Source organism: Physcomitrium patens, chromosome 11 (assembly GCF_059467195.1).
Source record: "Physcomitrium patens ecotype Gransden chromosome 11, ASM5946719v1, whole genome shotgun sequence".
Classification (NCBI taxonomy): Eukaryota; Viridiplantae; Streptophyta; class Bryopsida; order Funariales; family Funariaceae; genus Physcomitrium; species Physcomitrium patens.
Window position 1 is genome coordinate 13,641,215 of NC_143420.1, and position 20,759 is coordinate 13,661,973.

Here is a 20,759-nt window from a genome sequence, read left to right on the forward strand (position 1 = left end):
TGAAGAAATTTTTTGGTGCCTGTTGATTTGCAATTGATTCCATGATTACATATTTGATGTTGCCAAGAGATGGAATTTTGTTTACATGGTCCGTGATGAATGTGTAAATTGTGATATCCTACAGAAAAGTTTTTTTTTTTTTTTTTAATTATCTCCTAAAATGACAAAATTGAAAAGAAAAGAAAAGGGGAAAAACTACGCTACTTATAAACAATATCAGAGGTTAGTAAATAGCAAGACTGTAGTCCTATGAATAGGTGGCTCGGTTTATGGGTGAAGGATTTGTAATGGAGGCCTTGGTTGTCTTCTTCGTACCATTGTCGTGGCTGAAGCCAGTTCTGTTTTGAGGCTACAGTTGAGAGCCATTGAGGTGTTAAATGATAACAATTGCTCATCGAGCGTATAAATTATAATCATCTCTCCAAGAGTTCTTCAGTCGTTGGGTGATCAACGTGATGAGTGGAGACCGGACTATGGCAGCGGGTGTGGTGGGAATTCGGATCAGTCATCGACTCTTTCTTCAACCATGGTCCTCCGCGAGAAAAGGGGATCAACAGCTGATGGAGGGTAGGTGCAGGAACGAGAGTAGGAGAAGCGCTTCCGTTTGATTCTCTCTCATGAAGTTGGCAGGGCATCTCTACCGCTCCATGCTCAGCAACTGGACGGACTACCGCTTGGTCAATAGTAGCACCCTTCTGTGTGGCTTGTGCTGAGAGCTTGTGGTAGAGCACCCTGAAGTAGTGCACATAATGGAATAAGAATGCTGCACAGATTTGCAGAAAAAATTGTCATTAGTCGTTTACAACAAGGACTGCAAAAAGAAGGATATTGTTTCAGAGAGAGGAGAGAATCTTAACTTACTACCGCTAGTGGCCGGTCATCCTTGTCATACATTAGAAACAAACTGAGTCATGTGCAGACAATGATAGTATGCTGGATTCTTCCCTGCCGATCGGCTCGTCAGTGCTGTGAAACGTTAAGACTTACTTTTCTAATCCATACGAAGATTATGTGTTACCTGATTGACTCAAAAAATATACATATAGCTTTTTCTTTTTCCCTTTTTTTTTTGGTTCCTTTTTTTTCCTTTTCTGTGATGATCCTTCTCCGCTGTCATGCATCCACTTATCTTTGTACTGCATTTCAATATTTGCCTCCTCTTTCTTTTCCAGATTCCCAAATTACCCTGTTTCTTTTCTGTTCTTACGTGTCATTAATATATGACCGCTTTGTCTTTGAATAATTTCCATTATGAATTGTTCTGCAATGTCACAGCACACGGGCTCTTTCAGTTTTCTCAGACATCTTGACATTTTCTGGGCACGTTGTCCACTACGTACCTGGATTTTGAGCTGTAACATGCTCAACTTGCTGAGGCGTCAAGAGTTGTTGCAGGTAGTAAAGAGGTCTGAAACATGGCAGCGGACTCCGATTGTTGACGTCCACGAAGAATCCTGAATGAGCATGCTCCATGGAGATCGGCTGTTCAAAACACCCTGGAGCAGCAACCGCTAGGTACGAACTCCAGTTATGAGGTCTCTTCTTGTAAGGAAATTGGAACACACTCGGTCCAGCTGACCCAAAATGTTCTGTAGTATTTAGAAGAAAATTCTCAACACCATACTGGGAGCTTGTGGCTTCTGATCTGACGTCTAGATCATTAGCATTCAAGAGCTCGAAGCGGGTCTCCCATCCTGTCTTCGACAATGCTTCAACATCACACCTCCTCAATACGGAATCGGACATGATTGGAGCTGATTGGCCGTTTTGTCTGGATATCTTAGCTGCAACTTGATCAGGACCTGCAGCTGATAAGCAACCACTAGAGCTTCTTGTCTGAAAAGGATATCTTTGGATCTCGCATGCCACGTCATCACCTATTGAGCAATTTATCATACCTGAGTTGTCCGGTCCCTTACAATGAACAAGATTTCGACTCATGCTGGCCGTACAGGATAATTTATTTGTAGTGTGCGGTTTATTCAATCCGGAATCGCTGTTGCGATTACCTTGAGAAATGATGAAGTTATTTGTGACCTTAGAACTTGGCACAGTCAGCCTCGGCTTTTTTGGAATGCTGGTTTGGACACTGAGATTTTTACGGGTAGTTTCTTGTTGACAGACAGCAGAGAACTGTTCACTTTCAACTTCATCTGTGATTGCCAATCTTCTTTTCGATCTCCGGGGAATTTCGATTTTATTTTCAAACTGTTTCTGAGTGGCAACCGATTCCACCAACTGCTGAGAACGTTGGATCGAGTTCTTGGTATTTGCGTCATGGTGAAAAGAGCAATGTGATTCAGTACCGAAACTCTTCCGTCTTCTTGCTATTGCATACCTTGATGATCTCAAGAAGTGAGAGGGGCTGCAAACAACTTTTTGCAACGTGGTAGACCCAGTTGTAAATTCCAAACAATTTCCTGTGAAAGACGACAAAGCAGCTTCAGTTACTAAATTTATTTAACAATGACTAGCACTTATGTCGCACTTCTGGCAGTAGTGATGTTAACCCATTAGACCAAACCGTAGTATATATCATACAATTAACTGAAGGATGTGTAGGTGTCTAGATATGAAATCCAGTTCAAAAATTCATTCATTTTTTTAAAGAAACATTTAATAGAGGTTTCTTAGCAACTCAAAAATGTAGTTCACAAATGCTACTTGCCAGAGAGACTGTTCAAACGATTAGTTACTGCTTCTCCACCAAGCCATTGGTAGGTAGCTGATTGTGAACATCTTCTGGTTAGACATCTCCTGATCAGGTGCAGAGTTCCCAAAATTCTCAAGCTATCTAGTAACCTTCTTCCGGTCACTGCTCAACAAACATGGCACCAGTTAGTTAGCTAATCTATAATTTCTCATTGTCGTTAAACAAAATTTAGTGATACTACCTCATTCACAAGCTACTTAATCACTAAAACTGGTTTAAATTTAGATACAAAAGTACTCAAACTTTACTCACAAAAATTATCTTTATAATCCTTTTCTTGATGATTATCAAGGAAGATAGTCAGAACTTGATCCCATGAAACAGGAGCGGTCTGCACGAACGCAAGGAAAATGAGTTCTGAAGGGTGCTTAACTTTTGTTATCAGTGGAGACCTGGCTGACTGATATCAACAGATCCAAATGTGGCTCCAGCAAGTAGGTAGTTGCAGTTAAACTGGCACTTCTTTACGATACTTAATTATTATTTGGATTCAAGTTCTAGTTAAGAAACACAATGCTTTTACACATACCACGTCCATCAAGAACAGTCGGATAAGTCTCTTGCTCAGACTACACATTGAGTTGTCCATCGCCTGGCTCTCTGATGTACTTCCACCAGTGGCTGAAATGGCCATTAGAAAAAGGTTTTGTGAGCAAAATAGACATGAAGGGGATTCTGCCCGTTCCCTGCTCCCTTTACTAAAGAACATGAGATTCAAGGTATGCCTTGTTATTATCAATGCTAATTGGTTTTATTTTCCCTAATATGGACTGTATGAAAACAGTTCTCGGAAACTCACGTCGGAAAGTTGGCTGCTCTAGCAGAGACGTGTTAAAATCAAATCTGGTTCCTGCACCCGTCGCCATTGGTTTTTTTCTTGCGTTTTGCTTTACTTCCTGTAGTGATTATTACCCAAAACGTTGCCTTCTTCAAATTAGATAACCACGACGTGTTGAAAAGTTCTGAACTTTGGGAAGAGTTGTATGTGCACGTAGGGCTTGCATTCAAAAGACACGCTACAGTTTCAAGAATATCAATGTGAAAAGATACTGTGGCCAGTGACTTATCACCGGAGTGTGGTAAGTGAAAACATTCAAATCAAATCCCAATCGCACTGGTAGCGGGTACAATAAAAATATACTTCGAAAAATATCCTTTGGGTACAACCAGCACCTTGGACAGTCTTGTTAGAGTGAATATCACGTTTGAACTACCCAGCCATATGAACTTTTCTTTATCACATTGGTGCACAACGCCAACACTTTGGAGGACGCTGAAGATCCCAGCTAAGACCTCTCGCTTTGATCCTGTTGTGACATAGGAATTAGTTCCTCTCATCAAAGCGAAGAAAATCAAACCAAATAACATTGTTGTCCCACTGCAGTCTTTGCCAATACGGCTGGTACTGTTTAAGTCACATCATACGAAATCACTGGAACATCGTGGAACAATACTCAAGTCTCTCACCAAGATCCTTGGCTAATATCCTCAGGGATATAATTGACTCAACCGGCTTTAACGAGCAAGCTTCCAAAACCCTGCCAAGCCCAAAAGGCCAATTCTTTAGTTTTGAAATCAAGAAAATCATAATTTTACCAGAAATACAGCACAAATGTCTTAGTCTTCAACATCTGTCTGCATTACAATTAACAGCAGAATGCGAATGGAATAAAAACTCAATTTAAGAAGAAATCAAATGAACACTACACTGATCTATTGAATTCGAAGTAAGATACTCAATTCACCAAGATGCCTTACCGGTCGGTAACATTAGCTACAAGATGGTCGTTGACATCGCCATGAAGGCCCTTCAAAGCATTCTTCCATTGCTCGTCACTCCTAGCGGCTACCACCTGGAAGTAGGAACACTTTAAGAGTTCTGTCTTTAAGACCAACAGGATGTAGAAACGGTTTTGACGTAACCGTGCAGGATATATTCATGACTCTCCACAGAAAGTGTCACAGATCTAAGGTAAGTAACATAGGAAAGAGAAGATAAGTGAATATCACTCCAAAGTCTAGATTGGTACCCATCTAGACTTTGGAGTGATATTTTCACACAAGTAGAAAAGTGATGCTCAAGGCGGGATTCCATAGAATCGCGTTCACCTGCTTCCTTGAGATTTGGCGGCTCTCTTTTCTCGTAGAAGGAAGGAGCAACATTGAGTCTGTAAAGAGAGGTGGCTCATTCTTCGGCACCTCTTCAGTTGCTGGTGCTTTTGACCTTGAAGGGCTCGTATTCGGCGGAAGAGCTGGTGAGTAACGGAACAAACCCGCGAGTAAGTTGTTAAAAGTAATCTAAAACACCTGTCGGTGTGAGCGGAAATGCTGGAATGTATACACAATCTTACTTGAAGCAAGGGTGAAGGTTGTAAAATTGTCTTAACCTTGAAGAGGTAAGCGGTACTGAACTGATATTGGATGATCACTCATTTGCGCCCTGCTACTTCGAAGAGGTGAAGAACCTGTAACACCTGTCATTGAATAACCATGTAAATACAGCCTGGCTACTAATCGTCTTGCGATTTGGTGCTCAAAGTAATGCGAATGGTTTTTAGGGACAACACGAATATAGACCCTTTACAACGGAGAAACGCATCGAACGTGACTAACAAGAATATGTCCGTTGCAGTGAGACTGGGTATGAACTAAACGATTGCATTTTCAGTGCTTCAATTTATTGTTCAACCATCAGCCCTACCTTTCAAGTTACAATGTAGCTTGAAAGAAGCAGCACCAAGAGGAGCGTCGTTGTTAGCAAGAACTCGAATGCTGCTCGAAACTGTGGTTCCAAGTAACTGATGCTTATCATCGTAGGCCGCAACAAGAAGTCTGAATTTTGAGGTCTCGTGTCTAGGGCAAACGTGAGTGCTGGCTTCGTCAATTGCGATATATAAATGTCGAGGCTCCTTCCAGGTATCTTCTCCATCCACTGCCGCGGCTCCCCTTCGGGGCATTCTACCAAATCGTTGAAGACCTCGAATAACAGAACCGGTGCAACCTTTCCGGCATTTCGACCGTGTCACAGGCATCCAATGATACAATATAGTGTTCTTGTCGGGTCTAGTTGTTCCATAGGGAATCGCATAAACAACGTAAATGTACAATTGAATGCGAAAGTTGTTGACGAAGCGTACATGGAACTTCAGACAACTCTCACGTAGTTGCTCCTCCACCTCAGATCCCACAACAGTTTCGATTGCCTCTGAAACTCTCAGTTCTGTTACCTTGCCACCACTTAAATCCTGAATAACGAGCTCCACTTGATTGTAAGAGCACTTCTGTTTTCCGAGCTTATACGCTCTGCATGAATTCCTGATAGTAGTTAGCAATATTCTAATTCCCCAGGAGCATCGCCCACGCCATAAGAGGAATAAAATGCTTGAGCACAGACATCGGTTAGTTGATTATTATTGGTGAACCAATAGTTGAATGCTGATCTAAGATTGCTGCGTACCCCTCAAGTATCTTAACATTAATTTACCAACACAAACCAATACAAGTTAACTGATTGACACAGATGCAAGCTAAGAAGATTGAGCTTTAGTTTCTTTGATAATCATAAATTCCGCATCAACGATGTGAGCACAATCTATCACTATCACAAGATCCTTGACTCTTGTTCTAAATCATTTCGTTCAAACGCACGTTCACGACGTTTGCAGACGTATGTTTCGGTGGACGATCGTACCTTAGTTCTGGCTGTTCAAAAATTGCTACTGCAGAACTCGTTGATTCGGGGCATAGAATCTCCGAGGTTCTCGGAAAGCCCCTTCCAGCAGAGTTCTCCTTGCCATTACGCAACCGAAGCTCCTCATCACAAATCATTTGCCTCCTCGTCGGCATCATTTGATAACCTTTAACAGATTGGCAGCTCTTGATCAATGTAAACTTGGAAGACGATAGATTGCTAGAAGGATGTCTGGTGTCCTCATACAGCAACCGGCAAGTCTTCTGAATGCGGTTTCGTCTCCCTTCCAATTCCAATTGAGCTATGCCTCCAATGCTCTGAGGGTGCTCCAAATTAGATGAGCAGAAGCTTTTTTGTCTTATTCTTCGAAGTTCAATGGTCAGTTATTGTAATCGCGGCCCTCAGGATTGAGGTATAATATGCGAGCACTGAGTTGCACATACAGGGTACCAAATGTGCAAAAAGTTGACTCACTCGACAAAGGAGAGACTCTCCGTGGGGTAAAACCCTACGGGAACCACCATCTTTTTTCACTAATCTAGGAAAGAATTGCGAATTGAAATCGGGTTACAAAAATATTACCGACGGCCTAGACTCTTGATACAGTTTCAACGAGGATCGCGAAGCTCTGTCAACAATCTAATGCTGATGATAATTTCGGGAATTTCAACTTCCAAGGTCTTTAGACGAGAGGCCGTTTATTCAAATAAATCGTGTTGCACTTTCAAATGAAAATAATCTACAACATTAAATTAGGAGTACAGAATAAATTAATGGATTGACATTGATATGATCCTGTTGTTAACACTGCAAAGCTGAGTGTAACCATGTACAGATCTGCTTATTCTTGGAGTGCAATTTATCTAAATTTTGTTAGATTATTTCAATGTGATAATGCTATCTGCCAGCTTGACGTTAACCGATAGCTGTAAACTGCAGAAGATGAATCTAAAACAACCTAACCACTTTCGTTTCAAAGCAAAACCCATACACAATTACCTAGCACTCCCAACCTGCAAAGAATCTATAGTAATTGACAAGTTCCTGAATAGTTTTTGGTCCATGATTGATCTATTTTGGCTGATTCACATGCTGTTGATGACCGTTCAAACTAGACTTGTCACCCAATCACCAAAGCTAGTCCGGGAATTAAATATGCAGAATACTTGAACTCGCACTTGTACATCGAAACTAATCCAAGGTATCTGTGATACCTGAAACGATCGTATTTGAACATAAATCTCGTTCGATCCCTCATTAAAACGGAAACAAACAGGGAAAAGGCACGCGAACACTTAGCAGTGTCGTAACAGCATCATGGTACAACTCACAAGAGGACTTGTAAAAGCAGAGACCAACTCTTCCATTACTCTCTTATCACTCCCCTGAACTGCCTCTAGCTACTCATCCACCTTGCACGCCATTCATTCTCATGAACTAGAAACAGACACCAATTATAAGTGCTGCAATCGATCGCGACCATTGGTAAAGAGGTAGGAAAGAAGTAGGGAGAAGCGATCAAGAGGGCGATGCGAGAGAGCAGTTACAGCAGCATTGGAAGGCACCAAGAAAACCAGCGAAGAGAAAATATAGCGTCAATTTTGATTCCGCAAAAGCATGGGGCTGAGGCTCCTAGGCTGAATGGAACTTGGGCAGCCTGCACTGCTGCCCGGGGCAGGGGTTAAAGTTTTTCCTCTTGCCCTGCCTCCCTCTCTCACGGCTTCTCGTTCTTGGCATGTGAGCAGTTCCGCTTTCATTTGTACAACGAACAAATGAATAGCCGACCACATGAAACCCATGGCTCTGTAAGAAAATTGTGGGGTACCTGTATGCCGCTACTCAGCTTGGTATGAAAGTTCAGTGTTGCAATTGATAGTCTTCATTGTATTGAGGGTTGATTAAGAATAGAGTGGCGAATCAGAATGGGTAGCCAAAACATAAAGTTCATGAGAGATAATGGTGGACATCTAGCCAAAGACGCATGTGACCGCTGACACTCAGGTGTGTGAGTAAAAGTATCACAAAATCCATTCAGCAAACGAACAGAGCAAACAGGCTAAAAGTAAGAAGCAAAAACATCTCACAGATACACGATGAGTATATGAAAGTGAGTCACTATCACAAGCTTGGATTACCCAGTGAATGTCTTGACGCATCACCGGAGAATGTCTTCCTTTTTGACATATATAAAACCACCGAACGAACGTAATGAATCGATGGCATGGCAGTCAATCAAGTGTGTGCGGTTCATACGATGAAGGAATTACCACAAAGCTGTCCTTAAATCATGTATATCACGAAGTGCTGTTCAGGACTGCTAGAAGTCATGGGACTGTCACCCTGCGGTAATCAAACGGTCCCAAGCCACTTGCACATGACCTGTCTTATGCTACAATTTTGAAGCTACTGTATACTTACAAGATTACTATAGCACCACATATGGTACTAGCTAAAAAGTATGCAGAGAACTCAACACAACTTATGCTGGTCCACTGTAGTAGAAATCCTGCTATGAACGGTAGAAAAAATGAATCCTGATCTAGGGCCAGAGATAACCTGTACAAAGGATTCCTTTGCGAGCTATCACGTAGAAACTACAAAAAACAGAACCCATATGCAGAGATTGCACCCAAATGGTAGACGTTTTTTTCACAATGGTCATGTGTCATAATCAGAGTTTATTCCAAATATTCGCACTCTGTGCATATTCGGAAACTTGGCAATCACCAACCAGCAGACCGCAATCGTATTGAGGAAGAGGTTTGGGTTCCTATAGTCGGTTGTATGTGACGCTATCAGGTACCTGCCAAAATCACCGACTCCACAAGCTGGTCAATTAAAAGCAATTTCGGCATGATATTCACAATCCAGATCACATACTGCTCTGCATAATAAGAGACAAAAATACGGCGGTGCAGCATGCCCTGTAATTCTACTAGTAAGATTGATTTTATCGAAAAATCGAAATCTACCTAATTACTTGAAGCATTTGAATAAGATGATAGGGCTACGGTAAAGAAAATATTTTATTGCAAAAAATTAATCCACTGCGCAGTAAGTGCACAACAAGCAGACAGAAGAACCAGTTAGAATAACGTTTCTTGGGGACTCCAGATCGACCTCAAAGCGGAGTGAGAAAAAAGAGAACAACATTTAACAAAATCTGATGAAAGTATAATTGGGTCGAAAACCAGGTAATTATGAAGTGCAAGACGTTCTGGCCTACTCAAGGTAGGCAGTGACTTGCATAATAACTTTTGTTAAAAACACATAATTAAAAGCGTCGGATTTCTACTGCGTTACTAAAATGATAGACCACTTCGTCCCATAGAAGTTCATCAGAGTGAGCGCAGAGGTGCAACCAATAAATCTCGCCGTTTCATAACAGTTCCATGAATTTCATTCAACACCTAAGACATACAAATCAAACGCCTTCTACAGGAATCCAGAACGATTGAATATCGCTATGAGCAAAAAACCGTGACATCCAAATCCATTCACCCACCGCTGAACAGTATTATCGAGAAAATTTGATAGTAATACTCTTGCACGACGAAACAATTATGGACATGTTCCTGTGCTGGCTCTCTTTCGTGTAGTTACTGAAATATCTACAAGATCAGGCTCTTCAAGCAGCTAAGAATCTAGATGTGCAGTTGTCAGGAAGACATAAGGGATGATAAACTCAACGTGAAGCAGACCCTAATAACGCACATTCCAGCCATCGACAAGGATCATTTACAAAACGAATTAAGAACATATGACTGAAAATTCAGGGAGTATGCGATCGGTATCCCAACTTTCCATGAACTTTTAAATCTTTGAAAGAGGTGAAAATGACACTAAAGGAACATATTTTTGTCCATAAAAATATTCAAGAAAGCTTTTCGCCGCACGCGCGAAATCACACTCCAAGAGCCACGCGAAAGATAGACGAATAAACGTAAAAGAGGGGAGAAGAGCTACTCACAGGACGACAGGAACGACGGTCAAAAACTTCCGGTTGCGAGTGAGCTGGCGCCCATCGTCCACTTGCTCCCACCATGTAAGCTTCCCATAATCACCTTGGTCTTCAGCGAACGGAGTCCCTTTCTTCCAATGGAAAAATCGGTAAGTAACCTGCTCATAATCAAATCCAATGCAAACCAGCATAACACAACACAAAACCTCTGAGTTAAATTAAAAACAAATAAGACAACAACAATCTTTTGCTCACCATTATGCTTAAGTCTACATCATTCCACTACCAACGAACTCCTAATCAACAGCCAATTCACAGGAACCTAAAACGCGGAAACGAAGGGGTAGCAAAAGCACTCCCATCCCTCAAATCACACCTACAAACTCCCCATCCGCAACAAAGATACACAACGAAGAAACAGAGGAGACGCGTTACGGCGAAGTGGACGAGGTTGACGACAGTCCATGCGGTTCCGGCATCGCATCGGAACGCGGAGACGATGGCGAGCCACGAGAACAAGATAATCAGAATATACGTCGTCCAAATGCCGGGATACTGAAACCACGAAGTGTTCTTGTTGGTGTCGGGAGGCGGCACCACTTTCACGTACAATCCTCCGGGCACAGTCTCCACGAGCTCCTCCGCGCTCCTCCCCCAGCGATGCAGCAGCCCTTCCGCCATGCTCATCACGCTCCCTAGGGTTTGTATTGTTGTAGACGGTGATGTCTGGGATCCTGTGCACAATCTAGGCAACGCGCATCAACAACGATGAGTCCCCCAAAACACTAACCTAGCCAAGGCTGCAAGCTCACAGCGAGCGAGAGACCGAGCGAGAGAGAGAAAGAGCGAGAGATACGGAAGCTTCACCAGGGGCCGGGCCGGGTCGGGTCCGGTCTGGTCCACGGACGCGCAAAACCCGTCCCGGTTACCGTGCCCGTCATTTGGCTGATACGCAGTGATAGGCGTTCGACCGAATACTGTGGGTTGCAATTATTACTCTGCACTTGGATGTAAAGAAACCAACCATTGTGGATTTGGATAAACTAATACTATATCTAGCAAGTCTTGTAATTGGGCCATTCCATGCTTCTTCTTTGTAAATGATTCGTATGGACTTGATTTTGATCAAATTCATATTCATAAGATGTAAATGTATTATTATATATTTTTAGAGGAATGTTAAATAGATACAAGTTTTTAATAAATCAACCCACCCATCTTAACCATCATTAAAAAAACAAATGACATGTAATTCATTGAGCCACTATTGGATCTGCAACCAATAATAGCCAATCACATTCAACCACATGTACTTATATGTACATAGTATATATATATATAGTCTCAAAAAATGTATTTATACAATTTATGTATATTGTTAAAATATTTAGGCAATTTAATATTGAGATGAAGAACGAATTAAGGAAAGTGATGCAAACAATGCGACAGAGGATTGGTGAAGCTTTATTTCTCAAAAAAGAAATAATTGTTGCTAATGTCGAGAAAAATTTAATGGAGTAACTTTCATTGTCTGCTATAATTTCAAGATGCAGTTTAGAGTTAAATACTGACACTATGTATTTGATGATTTTTTTAATGATGTAAAAAGTATAATGATAACGAGTTAATCACAGGTATATGCAAAAAGACGCATTCTTAATTACAGACTCGGAATAAAAACTGCTTTAACTTTGTATTATCATTTTGGTTGTTGACAAGCAATCGTAAACCATTACATTAACTTTAAAATTTTAAGTATATCTCTGATTACACCGTAGTTTCAAATTTCATCACTTCATTTTCGAAACTGTTAAGAAAATTTTGAGTGAATTAGTTTACAAATAGTAATAAGTAAAAAAATAAAAAATGTCCTAGGTGATGTTAAGGTCATTTCAACCAGTGACAGATCCAAGTTAAGATAGAGCTGAACATTCAATGACCACAATTTTGATACTAAGATTGCAAACTTGAGCAACTTGGGTTGTGAAATAGCGTTCCATCATTCAAACAAATACCACCAAAAGCTGAAACAAGTCAACAAAATAAGTACAAAAGCCTTTGAAAAGAATCCCACCTTTAGAAACAACAAATGGTGATCACTGGGTAACCCAAATGAGCTAATATGGCTAACAAAATAGAAAACAGTACCGGTGGAAATGCTTCGGCCCACCTCAAGTGGCTTCGATAATGAAAACGGACATCGGATCGACTTACACAAATTAGGTTTAAACTCAGTTTCGTCCACTTAAAAATTATCAAGCACACCAATACTACTCATAAACTGAAATGTACAAAATGAGGCTTGAACTCCAGCAATAACAACTCCCTGTCCAGAAACACTACATGTTTCAAAGATGGTGGCTACGCCATTTTCCTGTATACCATTGCATCATATACACTTTACCACCCAAAAGGGTCTTAAAATTTATGTCCAGATGACTTACTGCAGCTGCAAATTGATAGCTAGGCTGCTACATGTTCAGAAACCTCAGATGTTTGTATAAATCTTCTGTGGAACCAGGTCAAAGTCCTCATCATACCGGGGCCGATCTCTTCCAATCTGCGAATATCACAAAACCTGCTGTTAAAGAGATATTAAAAAGACTGCGAGGACAAATTAGCACATTTAGCAAATAAACAATAGCAATAAAGCAAAAAGACGGGTTGCAACTAACAAAGAGAAAACTAAAGTAGACTGGATGAACGTAAAGTAATATGAAGGTGATTTAATGAAATGGTCCAACAATTTCCCGTATACAATTGCATGTCCAGACCAACATCATAGTCCCACCAATTCAACCATCAAAATATCAAAATTTGAGACATGCTATAGGTGCATTGGAGCAGGTTATTGAAAATGATGGACTACTCTTTCTGCCTCCTATATTATATAAACTTTACTAGCACTTTATTCACTAGAAGTAAAGCCTTTCGTGTAGAAATAACAATAAAATGATCAAAAGAAGATCGAATAGGAAACATGTGAAGACACCTTCCTGATAGACACAATCTGTTAAAATGAACGGATGTGAAAAGCAAGCTACAAGATGGCAAAGAACCAGTCATTAATTCTCATTTCCACGTGTAACATAATGACGCTAAGAAAAAGGAATACCTTGCTCAAATACGCGTGATCACATGAAACTTGCTCATCCACCCATGTCAGCTTCTTGGCAAGACATACAATACTGCATTCAAGGCAGGGGTCATAAGCCAAGCTTCTAAAATATTAAAATCCAACTGGAAAATGCTGAGATGTGGTGACTACGAAAAAACCAAGGTGTAGGATGACTACATAAGCCGTGAAGTATACGTGTAATAATAATCCAAGCTGCGAAATATACGTGTAGAAGGGTACCAAGCTTAGTAAAGCATCTAGCAAAAATACTTGGAAGAAACGTAGAATATAAGAAATGGAAAGCATACTGGTGAATTTCATTGTTGAGACGCTGGGTCATGTCACATGTATTGTACTGTTCGGGATCTTCTTGAAAGCTGACCATTCCGTCTTTCTGATTGATAGCAGCAAAGATATCGCCATCCTTAATCTGCGCACACCATTTGAGTCAATATTTAATCACACAGTAGCTCCTTAAGTAACTGATCAAGCGTTTGATGAAATTGGTGCAAACAATTCACTTTTCAGCAGTATACCAGATGAGGAGAGAAGAAAACATTACCATTTGTAAGATGTGCAACTCAGCGTCCTTCTCATCATCTAATTGCACCGTGTTAGCAATGTCTTGGAGGGATAAGGTCAAGTAGGTCTGAGTTAATCGCTGAATATTGCGTTTGTATAGGGACGCAATGACTTGCTTTGCCAATCCAAGATTATTATCCTGCTATGCGCAGATAGCAACATAAAAAGAAGAGTAAAAAATAATCATCCACATTGAGTTATGACAATTATACAACATAGTTTCAAAGAACGTTCACCTTAAAAATAAATGTTATACGAACTCTACCCAAAAAAAAAAACTACTTAAGAATTATATCCGCATCCACAACGGGTGGAAAAGACACGGATCAATCCAAGGCCGTAGAGAATTCAGTTTGCTGCCGAAAAATTGACCAGAAACTCACATTCTTAAAGACCTCCTCGTGTTGGGTGATGCAACGCTTCACCTCGGCAATATTTCGGCTGGCATAAAGATTTGCTAGATCCAAATAGTCCTGCAGAGATTTATCCACCTTGTTAGAGACGCTGGTGGTAGTCCTAAATTTGCGGATACCACCAAAAGGTATCAGAGAAATCGGAGTAACGCGGGACAGAACAGTAATGCACCAACATCGTCAACAAAAGGGATACCCAGCTCGTGTACCTGAACGCAAGACTTCAGGTTTCTTAGTACAACAGCGGGAGTATACTTCGGAAAAGGAGGGACCTGTACGATACCAGGAAGACAAAATATCACCAATAGCCCATTTGAACTAATACCCACACGTTGATCATTTCCCAATGCACCCACCCATAGAGGCGAAGGTCCACAGCTGCATTAAGATTCATGGATATCTAGAAAATTCACTATCCACGAGGAATACACTTGATACGCAGACAAGGTAAACATCGTAATAATTCAACAGGATAACTTAGCAATACGGGGAAACTAAGCCCAACACCATCCAAGGAATGACAGAAAGCCCAAGGAAATCAATAAACGCATCAGATACAGACTTCTCGTAAAGTAAAGCATCTTACACTAAATAGCAATTGTCACCATGAAGTTCATTGAAAGGCCGGGTCCCAGAGACTTCTCACAAACCTGACCATTTTGTATGAGTGAAACCAGGACATACTTCCCGAAAGCTGCAATAGTGATGGCGTTCAGGGCCGTCGTAGGAGCAGTAATTGCCTGAAATAATAAGGAAGAGAAAAATATAAAAATCCCATAAATAGCAGCGAGAGAGAGTTTCGGATGTTTAAGATAAAATAAGCCAGGCAGCCAATAAAACTTCTTTAATCAGGCGCTTTTTGTAGAAGGATTGCACAGGTTTAAAGGCAGAGATAGAGTACATGTTGAAAGAACTCTAAGGCCTTAGAGAATTTTTTCAGTCCTATGTAAATCATTCCTCTGCAAACGACAAAAGGCTTCATCAGTAAGGTCGACCAGGGCAAGATACGTTAAAAATGCATCATAGAAAACGAACAGAAAGAGTGAATATAGCACAGATAATGAGAACAAATACCCTAATTATTGTATTTAGAATAAAAGTATGTAGTACATACCCATAGTAGCAATACAGAAGGAAGTCCCGTGGAACAAGTGAGGTCTTTTTTTGATCAATTTCAAATATGTCATCCTCCAAGATACTAAGACTAGCTTTGTAGCACTTGGACAGCAAGCACATCTGTAGATAATCTGCATGGATGGCAGTCAAGTATTCACTGGAAGGCTGGAGTTTGCGGATAGCACATTGCAGAGGAAGAATAGCGCGCATAGGTTCATGTAAGTGCATTGCTTGATCCCTTAACCTCCGGCACACGCTGTTAACTGCAAAATACAACCACCCGCGCATCTGAGATAAAAGATTATGGAGTCTAATCGTGGCAGTACTATTCATAGAGATCACTCAGTTCCATAATTGCATTCATCATGAAAATGTGAATGAAAAAGAAAAAAAATGAAATTGAAACACCGAAGATTGAAATTAAAGAAAGAAAGAAACTAGGGAGTGGTTTAAGTACGAAACCATATCATGTTAACCTAAAACAACACAGCAAGATTCTCTGCAGGCCGCAAAAATCAGGTAAAACCAAACTTACATTTGTCTGGTGCTAGGCGAATCTGCTCTGGGGCACAGACAGTGAGGAAAGAGGAGGCCAGAGCCAAAAAACTGTCCGATTGTTCCCTGGTCAGGGTTCCGGATGATTGAGCCTCACTGTGTCATCCATCACCCACACGACATGATATCAGCAATGTGCAAACACGTCTGTCATGGTCCAAACCCATAAGACCCTCTTCTCAGAATCAATACAATTGGCAACGACATGAGCCACATAGAGAAAGCAACAGAGAAACAGAGGGGCAAAAGGACAACGCACAGGAGGTAAAGGTAACCCAGAGAGTGCTTGGTGGGGTGAAGCGAAGAGAGCGAGAAGGGAAGACGAAGGGCGTGCGTGCGCAGAAGCTCATCCGCCTGCTTGAGCAAGCTGCTGAGATGCGCAACATCCTGCTCGCTCCCTGAGAGAGCCTGCACTTGCGCCACTAACTGATCCAGCGCATCCATGGATCCCACAGCTTCCACCCGCAGCCTAGTTCGATCCCTCGCGCCTCCTGGCTCCGTCCTACGATCAATCAATCACTTCCTCCCCCGCAATAAAAACACTATCGATAAGTGAGTTTCGAGCACTCTCCCCGTTCTGCGACGCAGTTCGACAAAGTCTGGGCCCCAAAATTAGGGTTATAAACTGGGGACCTCGGATGTGAACAAGATGGATCCCTTTCGATGTGGAAGGGGCTCGTTCACACTGGCCATATCGTGGGTGAAGCAGCTGCATGACCAAGGCCCCTGAATGGTCGATGGGATCCACGTCATCGCCGTGTACCGCCCTTGAAAGTGCCGTGTGAACGGGGTTACTGAGAGTTGCATGGTTTATTTTTTAACGGAAGCCGGAGCTCTGACGCACTTAATACGTGGGATTAGAATGCATAGGTAGAAAAAAGTCACATTGCATTGCTATATTAGGGTTTTTTGGAACATAACAGGGTTTTTTGGAACATAACAGGGTTTTTTGCTTAGTAATACATAAATGGTTGTTGATGAAAAACATCGATTCTAAGATATCTTCTAATATTTGTTATGTAGAACTAGTTGGTTTTCATTGTAAACACAATTTTCCATGTAAATCGCCTGTGTTGTAGCTCAAATGGAATTTATCATGCTAACGGATTTTAAAGACATCCTTGGTGAAAAGGTCAGTTTTTATATGTGGTGTATTATTAAGAATTTTATCTACATATTGCAAATCACTAGGTAAGTGATGACTAATTATAAAACAATTGCAAAATCCTATTTTGCAAAAATATGACAAGACATTATATTTTACTCTGTAATAATCTAATTAGTTTGAGACTATAATATATAATAGATACATGTTTCTATTAACAATGTCTTTTTTAACTATGGCATAAAAGCACTAAGTTGGTTTTAAAAAAAATATAATAAAGATATTTAAGACGTGCCTATTTAATTCATCTACATCATAGGTTTAGATTGATAAGTTTGAATTATTTATCAAATAGTTAATTTTAAAAGTTTTTTTTTTTTGAGTCTAGCATATATATATATATATATTAAATTATTGCTTTAGAGATACATCCAATAAATAGCAAATGGCTACTTGTTGTTCAACTATAGCTGATTTTTTTAATCTATAAGTAATTTATAATTTATTTTGATTTAAAAATCTAGTAATATATATTTATTATTTTAAAAAATATAAATATATATAATCTAATTATATATATATATATAAATACTCTTAAAAAATTTAAATATCATTTTTAGATTCTATATTTAAATGTGCATTATCTTTAAATTTATTGTTTCAACTTTGATTTTTGAAAGAAAGCATTAATATTTTCTTTTCTTGAGCCTTTTAAATTGATTAAAAAAATATAATAAAATTATTAAATATTATAATGATTCCTTTATATATATATGTATGTATATATATATATATATATATATATATATATATATATATATATATATATATATATATATATATATATATATATATATATTAAAAGACTTCACATAGTAATAATATTGCATTGATTTCTTATTTCATATGATAACTATTGTTTTTCTTAATATTTGAATTTAAAATTTATTATAAATTATAATAACAAAAAAAAAATCTTTTAGAAATATGAATAAATTTTTAAAACTAAGTACAATGTACATCTCTTAAATAGATGTTGGTAGTAATGCTTAAAGACACAATGCCTAAAATAGTGATTTTTAAATTATTTAACTATTATAGATATTAATATATATATATGTAATTATTTATTTATTTATTTCATATATATAGATCTTTCAAAAAATAAAAAACTTCTATTATTATTTATTTCTAAAATAATTAATTCCAAAGATACACCTTGTTTTTATTGTTAAATTTAAATAGATATTTTCTACTATTTTTTTAATTCTTAAAATTTTAATGCATATACTATATAATTAATTAATTACTAACATGATTTTTTAAAATTATTTCTCATATTTTATAAAAAATATTAAATTTTTATAAAATATTTTAATAGACCTTACTTGATTTTTTTAGAATTTTATCTAAAAGAATAAATATCTATAGTTATGTTTATAAATCAATTATGGTTATTATCCATGACTTAAATCAAATGACTTTTCAAAAGTTGATAATCCTAAGGCAAAAGATTTGATAAATTGTTTATTAAGACTATATGTAACAATGAAGGGACAATTAAAAGTAGCTCAAGAATAATAAAAGATCAATATAGATGCTTATTGCAAAGAACAATATCAATTCCATATTAACAAGATATGGCTACTTTATTGTAATATTATGATTGATCACCCTTATAACAAATTGGAGTTCTATAGACTTGAATTATTTCCTATTTGTGAACAAATTAATCTAATTGCTTATTGATTATACATATAGGAGTCTATAAGATTCATCTTGTGTTCTACATGTTTTCTTTTGAGCCATATAAGAGAGTGAATATTTTGGATAAAAAGATAAATACCACCTCATATAGAAGTGGATAATAATAAAGAATTTGAAGTTGAAGAAGTCTTAGATTCAAGGCAGTGCCAAAAGAAGTTAAAATATCTTATATAATGGTGTAGATATGGTATTAATAAATACACATAGGATCTAGCTAAGAATCTTATAAATATAGTAAGAAATTCAAAATTATTCATTAATAATACCTATCAAAATCAAAATGAAGAATCAAGTAATCGCTTGTTATAAAAGAAATGAAATTTATTAAAGATTGCATTCTATCCTCTATCCTTGATTGCATTTTTTAAAATATGTTTGTAATGCTAAAAAATTAGAAAATTAAAAATCAATATATTAAATTTAATAATCATTATTTTTTGAATTATTAGACAAAAAATCAATAAAATTAATAATAGCAAATTCTATATATATATATATATATATATATATATATATAGAGAGAGAGAGAGAGAGAGAGAGAGAGAGAGAGAGAGAGAGAGAATATCACATAATTATATAAAGTCTTTAATAGCTTTTCACATTTGAAACTATCAAAAATCTCTTGATATTAACTCTAAAATCTTATTGTATCCAAAATTTTCTATTGTTGAGAAGTTGTAATAAATTTGAAGAGCTTATAATTGTGCTTCACCTTTTGAAACATATAAGTTTTCTTCAAAATAGGGTAGATTTAAAATAAAAAAAATTAAACTTAAAAGCATCATAAGATTTATAATAGTTTTTTTAATTATCATAAAAAAAATCATATAATATATTTGATTAAACTTGCTTAAAAATATTGAATCAATAGTCAATGTTGATTTTATTGTTGAAAGGTGAAATTATTTTAATTTTAAAGAATTATTTGTTATCAAACAAGACTTGCATTTCTTTCTTTTAGTGCAAGATAAGAACTTGTAAATAGGACATTTAACAAATCTTGTTGTTTTTATAATCAATAAGTAATCTTAAATTCAATTTTTGATAAAGACATGCTTTAATGGGCTTAGCAATAATTTAGAATAAGTAATGACATGAATTACTTATGATTCTTATAATATGTATGAGTACTCATTGGACTTCATGCATTTTTTAGATAATGGTGTCATTCTTAAAATGAATTGATATTGGAAAAACATACTTTATTATAGATCTTATAGATAATTTTTACAGCAAAAAGATTTCTTGAATGAAAATCAATAGAATAAAATTTTTCATCTATTTCTATTTGTGACAATATTGCACTACATGCAAAGTGTGATGCATTTGTTTTTATAAAAAAATATCTTTGAAAATTCAATATAATAGAAGATTAGTACAAAAATAAAAATTATTTTTAAAACTTCAAATATTCATTTAGTTTCTTTATTCCACTTAAATTAAACTTTAAAAGTCAAATATATAAATAGAGCTACAACTTTAAAATAGTTCTTAATAAGAATCTAATAGTAATTGACAAATCTCAAAAAATATTGAATATTTTTTATTATTCTTTGAATCTTTCAATGATACTTTGAATTTTTTTAGGATTTATCATAAGACCATCATTTGAAATAATGTATCTTAAGAAATTAACTTAAGTAGTGTAAAATACATACTTTTTTATATTGGCATATATAATCTTTTATTTCTTAATTTTTGTAATATATGACAAATATGAAATTCATGATTTTTTTTG

At 37.6% G+C, this 20,759-nt stretch overlaps 3 protein-coding genes across 8 annotated transcripts; all 3 read right to left on the reverse strand.

The window, feature by feature from the left end:
* LOC112288382 (uncharacterized) lies at positions 1–8,025 on the reverse strand. Of its 6 annotated transcripts, none has more exons than XM_073537118.2 (14): positions 7,619–8,024; positions 6,405–7,143; positions 5,415–6,016; positions 5,101–5,187; positions 4,823–4,965; positions 4,472–4,566; positions 4,181–4,251; positions 3,887–4,020; positions 3,513–3,609; positions 3,243–3,334; positions 2,966–3,044; positions 2,669–2,815; positions 1,341–2,420; positions 1–763 (listed from the first exon to the last, which is right to left on the reverse strand). In XM_073537118.2, the coding sequence occupies exons 2-14, from the start codon at positions 6,560–6,562 to the stop codon at positions 414–416; spliced, it is 3,135 nt and encodes a 1,044-aa protein (XP_073393219.1). In that variant the 5' UTR covers positions 6,563–7,143; positions 7,619–8,024; the 3' UTR covers positions 1–413. The 6 variants fall into 6 exon arrangements, 4 of the variants coding, with proteins under 4 accessions (XP_073393219.1, XP_073393220.1, XP_024388266.1 ...); XM_073537119.2 differs by having other exon boundaries at positions 1,341–1,877; positions 2,010–2,420; positions 6,405–8,024; XR_016505574.1 differs by adding an exon at positions 1,019–1,261 and having other exon boundaries at positions 625–763; positions 6,405–8,025.
* A 642-nt stretch (positions 8,026–8,667) lies between these two features.
* Positions 8,668–11,186, reverse strand: LOC112288946 (uncharacterized). The gene is made up of 3 exons (XM_024533723.3): positions 10,801–11,186; positions 10,375–10,523; positions 8,668–9,207 (listed from the first exon to the last, which is right to left on the reverse strand). The coding sequence occupies exons 1-3, from the start codon at positions 11,050–11,052 to the stop codon at positions 9,063–9,065; spliced, it is 546 nt and encodes a 181-aa protein (XP_024389491.1). The 5' UTR covers positions 11,053–11,186; the 3' UTR covers positions 8,668–9,062.
* A 1,324-nt stretch (positions 11,187–12,510) lies between these two features.
* Positions 12,511–16,731, reverse strand: LOC112289030 (COP9 signalosome complex subunit 3). The gene is made up of 11 exons (XM_024533937.3): positions 16,409–16,731; positions 16,130–16,245; positions 15,593–15,857; positions 15,380–15,437; positions 15,129–15,218; positions 14,688–14,750; positions 14,449–14,538; positions 14,046–14,204; positions 13,792–13,913; positions 13,481–13,553; positions 12,511–12,925 (listed from the first exon to the last, which is right to left on the reverse strand). The coding sequence occupies exons 1-11, from the start codon at positions 16,591–16,593 to the stop codon at positions 12,854–12,856; spliced, it is 1,293 nt and encodes a 430-aa protein (XP_024389705.1). The 5' UTR covers positions 16,594–16,731; the 3' UTR covers positions 12,511–12,853.
* Positions 16,732–20,759: the final 4,028 nt, after the last annotated feature.

Excerpts from the sequence above, each read along its gene's own strand:
- LOC112288382 (XM_073537118.2), bottom strand. The coding sequence starts at position 6,562 with ATGATGCCGACGAGGAGGCAAATGATTTGTGATGAGGAGCTTCGGTTG. Across the intron at positions 6,017-6,404 it reads TTTGAACAGCCAGAACTAAG|AGCGTATAAGCTCGGAAAAC; the intron begins GTACGATCGTCC and ends GAATTCATGCAG. Across the intron at positions 3,610-3,886 it reads CTCTAACAAGACTGTCCAAG|GAAGTAAAGCAAAACGCAAG; the intron begins GTGCTGGTTGTA and ends TAATCACTACAG.
- LOC112289030 (XM_024533937.3), bottom strand. The coding sequence starts at position 16,593 with ATGGATGCGCTGGATCAGTTAGTGGCGCAAGTGCAGGCTCTCTCAGGG. Across the intron at positions 15,438-15,592 it reads CTTCTGTATTGCTACTATGG|AGGAATGATTTACATAGGAC; the intron begins GTATGTACTACA and ends TGTCGTTTGCAG. Across the intron at positions 15,219-15,379 it reads CCTTAGAGTTCTTTCAACAT|GCAATTACTGCTCCTACGAC; the intron begins GTACTCTATCTC and ends TTATTATTTCAG.
- LOC112288946 (XM_024533723.3), bottom strand. The coding sequence starts at position 11,052 with ATGAGCATGGCGGAAGGGCTGCTGCATCGCTGGGGGAGGAGCGCGGAG. Across the intron at positions 10,524-10,800 it reads TCAACCTCGTCCACTTCGCC|GTTACTTACCGATTTTTCCA; the intron begins GTAACGCGTCTC and ends GATTATGAGCAG. Across the intron at positions 9,208-10,374 it reads ACCGTCGTTCCTGTCGTCCT|GTACCTGATAGCGTCACATA; the intron begins GTGAGTAGCTCT and ends TGATTTTGGCAG.